General features: G+C 43.1%; 1 protein-coding gene across 1 annotated transcript in view; it reads right to left on the bottom strand.

Annotated features, from left to right (window-relative positions):
* Nucleotides 1–2,280: 2,280 nt before the first annotated feature.
* elp4 (elongator acetyltransferase complex subunit 4) overlaps nt 2,281–7,599 on the bottom strand; it is a 51,002-nt gene continuing 45,683 nt past the window's right edge. Inside the window, exon 10 of the mRNA XM_068730505.1 lies at nt 2,281–3,421. Coding sequence (XP_068586606.1) covers nt 3,293–3,421 — 129 coding nt within the window. The 3' untranslated portion in view covers nt 2,281–3,292. The remainder of the gene's footprint in view (nt 3,422–7,599) is intronic.

The following is a 7,599-nucleotide window of genomic DNA, read 5'->3' as shown; positions in this document are numbered from 1 at the left end:
ACCTCTCTTGATGTATGGGCTGAACCAAGTCGACACAGACCACACAGCACAACACCGCTGCACAATGGGAAAGGTCAAGCAATTCACCATCACTGGCTCTTGTTGTAGTAGAGTTACGATGGTATGAAAAAAAATACAGAGCCAATGAAGAGGAGGGAGCAGGGAAGAGAGAGAGAAGGGAGGGGGGGTCATGGAATAAAGCAGTCAGTGCCTAGAGCGAGGCAAAGGAGCGATTGTGTGGCAGAGTGAGTTATTTTGCTTCACTTGCTGCCTCAGCAGGGGGGTTGTGTCTGTGTGTATGTGTGTAGATTTGAGGGGGTGTGTTAGAGAGGGAGAGAGAGAGCATCTAAAAGTGAAGGATGTCCAGGAGAGAGTGAGGTCAGGTAACATTCACACAGCATGCAGCAGTGCCAAATATCTTGCTAAACTGATTAATTGAATTTACACATCCCACTCCATATTTAATAGTCCAATTAGAACTTTGAGGATTGGCGGTTAATCTGATTTTTAATAGGATTCTTTTGTTTTATCACACTGAGTTTATCACACAGATGGAGGAAAACAGTTTTGAGAGCCCAGGGAGGAACAGGGAGAACAGGCAGAGGAGCAACATTAATTATTACACAGAGAGAATGAAAGAGAGATTCAAAATGCAAGAAAGACTGCAATTAGTGGAAGTCTAAATAATACACAACTTTGGGATAGAAAGGTTTATATGTAATTTTCACTCGGAAAAAACAAGTTAAACAATATAAGTTTCTGGAAAAGTTCCTGAGAATTTTGTGCTCTTTGATCTATTTTTTAATGAGACAACAATTCTGACCTGGATATCTGAATTCCCACAGCAGTGAACAGAAGCTAACACTCTCCTATTTAGTGTCAGCGGTTACATTCTGTGTGTGAGTGTGTGCTTTATGCAAACATGAATGGACATTTCCCTCACCATTGTAAATACAATACATAATAGTCCAGCTTTGTGTCTTTTGTATTTGACAGATATGGTAACCTCATTTGCGAAGATGGGTCTACTTTATTAAACCAAAATTGGCAGAGAGATATCGAGTGTGGTAAAAAATTAACTGTCCCACATTGTGTACTTGAATAGTGCTGCAATGTGATGGACATTTAATAATAGGACACATAAGACCGCAGCTAAAGCTACAGTAGGAAAACAACTATGGTTTAAGGAATCAATAGGACGTGAGCAGCAGCTGCCAAAAGACACAATTATGAAAGAACGTTCTCTATTTAAAGACACTAATTAAAGACACTTAATTTAGATTTCCTGGTACCCGGAATTTGTTATTCATGCTCATTACAGAAGCATGTGTGACTAATCACAACCCACATCATTGTCTGACCACATACAACCAACATTATCGGACGGTAGAACACATCCAGTCGTATTCGTATTTCTAAATGTAAATACGAATGTGAGAACCCTCATTCTTTACAATGTGCATAGAAGAAATTGACATTCTAAAACTTTGCCAAAGGTTTTAAAACTTGTATCAGTATGTATGAGTGTATCAGCACCATGGTGACACGGAGAAGTGTGAAAAAACAGACATGCCAGTAGTATGTCAATTATTCTATTTTAAGCTACCCTAAAAGTGTTTCCTGAATATGTTAGCTCCTCCACAACAATAACTTGCAAAACTGTTTTTATCTTAACAACTCAAGCTTTGGTTCACCTGTATAAGTGACCTGTGTATGTCATTCTATTTTCTCTCATATACCCGATATAAGAGCACTCCATTCATGCATGAAACTGTCAGGTAACACTACCCTCTCCCAACACGTGTTGCAGATGGTTACTAATACTGCCAGTTTTCACAGGCAAAATTATTCAAACTGGCATCAGAAGCAGACTGAGGAAAACAAAAATGAAACATTTAATTTTTCATGTTGTTTTTTTTTCTCTGTTTCTCCATGTCACCATTTGACCTAATTTGTTCTTTTGGACTTGTCATGGCAAAGCAGCTCATCCAGCAAACACGCCTGATGAGGTGTGAAGCCTGCACCCAAATCCAGCTCTCCTACCCTCTGCCCACATTCCCGCTCAGCTCTCAAGCTCACTGGAGGTAGACGTCACTCACCGGCAGAGTCTCAGGGTCAGATGGAAGCATCCCTGTTCGAACCTGAAACCAGTGGGCCAGACCAGAGATTCATAACACACTCACTTTACATCCTCTCACAGTCTCACAGATAGTCAACTTCCCCTTTAGAGCTGGTGTTGATACACAAAGTAAAAAAAACATAAATAAAGAGCATAATGTATTGTGTATTTATTTGCTTTTATTTAACTAAACAAAAGCACATTTTATTGAATTTTCCAAGAAAAAAAATACTGTTGTACATAGAGGAGCTAGTCAGGAGTGTCCACTTTTGTTTGTACACTACGCTCGAAGCGAGGGAGAATGCAGTTAAATTATTTAATGTTTGCCAAGAGTGAGAGTCTGTATAGACTAAAAAATATTTCATGATGACACTTTACTTGTAAGTGAAATTCCCAGAGACAGAGAACAACAAAAAAAAAAACTGTACCAAATCTTAAAGATGCTCAATGCAGATTTCAGAGTATATGTATTGCCTCCACAGGCTCCGAGTCGGCGGCTAGCAGCTGACAGCGCGGTAACCGCTGTATGAGCGCAGTGAAGAGCGGCGGCCATTAGCTAGCCAGTTGGGTACCACAGAGAGACTCACATGCACTAAAATGCACGAGCGGAGTACAGCGCATACAAGAGAAGCTTGTATTTCAACAAACATGGAGGGAGTGGGACTTGGTTCTCTGCTCCACTATATCTTTACATTGTAAATAGTTGATTGCTCCTATATTAATGCCCCAAATACCCTTTGAATAATCCCTCCATCTTGGATTTTAATTGGATTAAGTACTAGTCACCCTGCTAATCATATAATCATATAATTGATAAAACATTTAGAAAATACCTTATGGCCCACAAGTTTGCAACTTACAGTGGGAAAAAAAGCAAACTGTAGGAATTCAACCTTGGCTAATCATATAAGTTAAATGAACTTCTCATAGCAGAATGGCACACGCAAATGTCAATTTGTGAGTGTACTGTATGTTTATATAAAACAGGACTTGAAATATAGTTGATGTTTAGATCTTCACCCCTGGCTGGGGCAGTTGGCAGGTGGTAATGGCTTGCAGGGTTATTGAGGTTGACATTACGTGGGCGAGGGAACAACCTGGTCACCATGGTAAAGAGGACAACGCCGCAGCGTTCCAGGTGTTGGTTGCCCTTGGCGTCTGTGTGGGAGCACACTAGAAGTCCAGGTGTTTGTTGCCGGAACTGCCAGAGCCACAGGCTGAAGCCACCGTGGCCGCTCCTGCCAGCTCCCCCCTGCTCACACGACTCACCGTCTCAGACAAGTCTGGAGGCAAATGCAGTCTCTACAGAAGTCAGAGAGAGAGAGAGAGAGAGAGAGAGAGAGAGAGAGAGAGAGAGAGAGAGAGAGAGAGAGAGAGAGTATTAGATCACCTTGTATGGAGAAAGAAGAAAGCACTACAGTGGATCAACATACAGTAGATGGTACACTTCAGTGATGTTTATTCACAGAGAGCCATGTTGGGTTGAAATTGCATTAGATGCTTCAGCACTCCCCTCAGCACTAGCATCAAGGAGTAAACCTGCTAGCGCACTGCTAAATGCTTCAGAGAGCTTTAGGTCTGTTACAGCTCACAGGGAATATGTCTGTGTGTGAGAGTGTGTGAGGTAGGGGTGTTTTGAGAAGTTGTGTAGGACACAATAGCATGCATTTATGAGGTGAGGTGTGTTCAGATGCAGATGTGCATGCAAAATCTGGATGTGTTTGCACTTGTGTTGATTTTCTGAGTTTGCAACACAGATGATTATGTTCAGCTAATACCAGAGTCATTAGGATCAAGTCTTTTAGCTGTTTCATAGTAAAGCTTATCTATGGAGCAGCCCTGTGCCAACTCGAACCACAAAGACGCTAAGAGGTTAATGAGGGCCACTCATGTAAAGCCCCCTAACACCAACACGCTAACTACTACAAACCTTAAGAGAGGCTACGCTGCTCTGCTCTCTCAAGAAGCCACAGGAAAGGCCTCCAATGGCACTCCATGAACAAAGTCTTGAAGAGGTGCTGAGAGCGTGAGAGGAGGTGAAGTATCTCCAGAGTCAAGTGTGCGCCCAACAATGGTGTTGAGTAGCACGTTGCTCGAGTGTCTATCGAGGAAGTTAAATCAGAATACAGGCATCCCGGGTACAAGAGAAGTTAAACCCTATAATTTGCCCCTGAAAGAATCTGCCATGACATCTGACACCCACTGGTCAAAGCCTGTGCTCCCACCCCACCCCAGCCCTCTAAAACTTCCCCGCCTGCCACATCCTTCCCCCCTCAAGACATGCAGCTTTAGGAGAGCCCTTCCACTCCCACAGATACTTATCTTTTTCTTAACGACTAGGTGTTTGGGCACAGGGTTTAACAGCGTCATTACTAAGAGATAATTCAGGACTACGAAACACTCGTTACCCCTCTAGGACAGACTACTTCCTCCCTTGGATTAATACAGTTTTTTTAGGAGCACTCAAACGTCTCAGTCTGACCTGAAAATGTTTTTACATCACTGATGTTTGTGTCTGATATGAAGCCTTGTGCTGTGGCTACTGTGGCTACTGTGGCTAAGAGGTCAGAGGTGCATCAAGTGGTCTCTTTTCTGTTCAACCCATTGCCTTTGTGTGTGTATGTGTGTGTGTGTGTGTGTGTGTGTGTGTGTGTGTGTGTGTGTATGTGTGTGTGTGTCAGAAGACCGTTTATCAAGCAAGTAGAGGAAACAAGAGGAGAAGTCTACATGCAGCCCTGCAGATTATCTAGGGCAGGTGAGCCCTGAGACACTGTGAAAGACCTATAATTTAATGTAAGATGGTAAAGGTAAGGTTACACAGGACTTATCGAGGCACAGACGGAAAATACCACTGCCAGAAAAGACAGATACATAATGAGCATAAACTAACTCTTTTGACACCACAAGAAGAATGATCAGTTGGTATAAGACACATGATGAATTAGCTAAACTTAACTTATCTCTGTATAACTTTCTCTCTGACTCCCTCCCTCTTTCTCTCTCTCTCTCTCTCTCTCACACACACACACACACACACACACACACACACACACACACACACACACACACACACACACACACACACACACACAAACAAACATCCATGCAAACTAATATATTGGCCTTGAGGGGGCCTCCAGAAGCTCCAACTTCCACCCCTGCCAAACCTCACCTGTGTAACCTTTCGTGTCTTCAGCTCACTCAAGTGTGATTGAAAAAGAAAAACAATGCATTGATCAAGCCTGGACTCAGTACTGCTTAGTGCACTGCAGCGGAAACATGGCAGAGAGAGAAAAATCAATCACATATACATCACCCTCAGTGGGTGAGTAAAAAAAAAAGAAAAAAAGACATCACACCGTTGTCTTGCTGTCACGCACCCATGGGCCTGGCTACACCGCGTCTGTTTGGCTCTGAGCTCTGTGAACCCACTGAGCATGTGCAGAGCGAAGGTCAAAGCAATCCAGAAGTGCGGCTCAGCTACTCTAACCTTTGAGTTCAGGGGCAGATGAGAACAATCAATGCTAACATCAAAGTTGGAGGGAGGAGCAGACAAAACCAATCGATCGGTTTGAAACACAGAGGGAAAAGGGAGAATAGTAACAGTTAGCAACCACCCTGCACATCAGTGACAGACAATATTAGAGCTGATAACTGTTATTGATTATCAGGGCCATGAAAACATTCTTTATATTCAGTTTGACACTCCATATGAACTATTTTCATATCTGACCATAACCCTGTCATTACCCAAGTTAGCTTATTGGAGATCAATCCAATACAAACATTTTAAGTCATTTTCACCCCTATTTTAAAAAAATTTGCACCCAGATATATGTGAGGGTAGCCAACTGAGGGGCTGCCATGAACATTTGCATTGACACCAAATGAATGGAGGTCAGTGTAGGACTTAGACAGACATAGCCAGGGAGGCTCTGAGTCGGCTTCCCCACGACCCACACACTCCATGATGTAAACAAGGACATCCGGAAAACCCTCAGAGGCATAGTGGGGTGTATGTGTGTGTGAAGTCTTTCTCTGCTGCCTGGCAACCTTCATGAGGGTGGAGAAAGAGGAAAAAAATAAAGAGATGGGGGGTGTTGGATGGGAGTAGACGGCGGGAAAATAGACCATTGGCTGGGGTGCATTGGTGGAGGTGGGGGGGTGTTGTAAAAAAAATAAATGGATGTGTGCCATAATGTTAGTGCGAGTGTGTGTTAGAAATGTGATGTTAGTGTTCCCTCCCTAGTGGCGGGCAGGGGTGAAGGTCTGTGGTTCAGCTCCGCTCCACAGCCAGAGGGGCTGGGGCCATGCTGGCAACAGGGTGAGGGGTGACAAAGCTCCAAACGAGCGCTAAGCACTTGAAATGAGCCCTCAGGGCCGGCCCACAGACTAGCTTTGCCTAAGAGGGTTACTAATATCACCCCACAATGGACAATTCCCCTCAGCTTACTAAACACCCCAAAGACCTGCTTCTTAAGGAATATGGCGCTTCATGCTGCTCGCAACTGGTCGCTCACAATCTCCACATACAGCGGTGGTTGTGTGTGAATGTCACAATGTTATTTTATAGCTCAGAAAAAGCACCAAATCACTTTTTAATGTTAATTTTACTTATGAGTGTAACAAAGTTACATAAGTGCAAAAAGACCAATATTTCCAACTGGAGCTTAAAGAGGACCTACTCACACAAAGCAGCACCATCAAAGGCATTCCACTGGTGTTAACGGCTTGCTAATGACTTGAGTATTAAGGGCTAATTTAACGAGTCATTTCTTCCATAGAGTTTGAGCCACACTTTCAAACGGCCCGTGTCACTGTACAGCTTAAAACTATGGGAAACCTAACACCTTGGTGGAACTCAGGACGACCGGTCTGGCTGTTCCAATCAGATTAGCCGATGTTGGAACATGCTCATAGAAGTGACACGATATTTACCATAAACACCTACTTAACACAATCATTGTTGTAATTTGGTCCTATTTGTTGTAAGCTCTATTAAGTCAGTGAAATGAGAACACCGAACATTGTATCACTAAGCTAAAGTCATAACAATCACAGAGGAAATGTCGACAAAGCAATCTGGCTATATGCTGAGAATGCATGAATAAGAAATTCCAGCTATCGAACTGATGCAGAACACCGATATTTAAAAAATACAGTTTGAATGGATTTATATACCACAAGTCCAGTATTCATGGACAGTGGTCACATTAGAGGTGATACCTTTTGCCAATTCAATTTCCCTGAGCAGCACAGCTGCAGTGCATCCACTGTAAACTAATGTGTACGTCTGTCCATGACACCAGGTCAATGTCCTCCATTTCCAGTTCCATTTCTTCAACCAGCCAAGGGTCAAAATGGTAGCAGAACGAAATAGGTAGAAATTTCCCAGACTTGCTGGTCTTTCCAGTCACTAAACCAAGCTAAATCACCTCCCAGTGCCGTAATCCCTCGCACCTCTAAAGTTACACCCGCAT

Source organism: Cebidichthys violaceus, unplaced genomic scaffold (assembly GCF_023349555.1).
Source record: "Cebidichthys violaceus isolate CVI_PGR_0920_01 unplaced genomic scaffold, fCebVio1.0.p SCAF_5, whole genome shotgun sequence".
Taxonomy (NCBI): domain Eukaryota; kingdom Metazoa; phylum Chordata; class Actinopteri; order Perciformes; family Stichaeidae; genus Cebidichthys; species Cebidichthys violaceus.
Note: the sequence above shows the minus strand (reverse complement) of the source record. Positions and strands in the feature narration are given on the sequence as shown.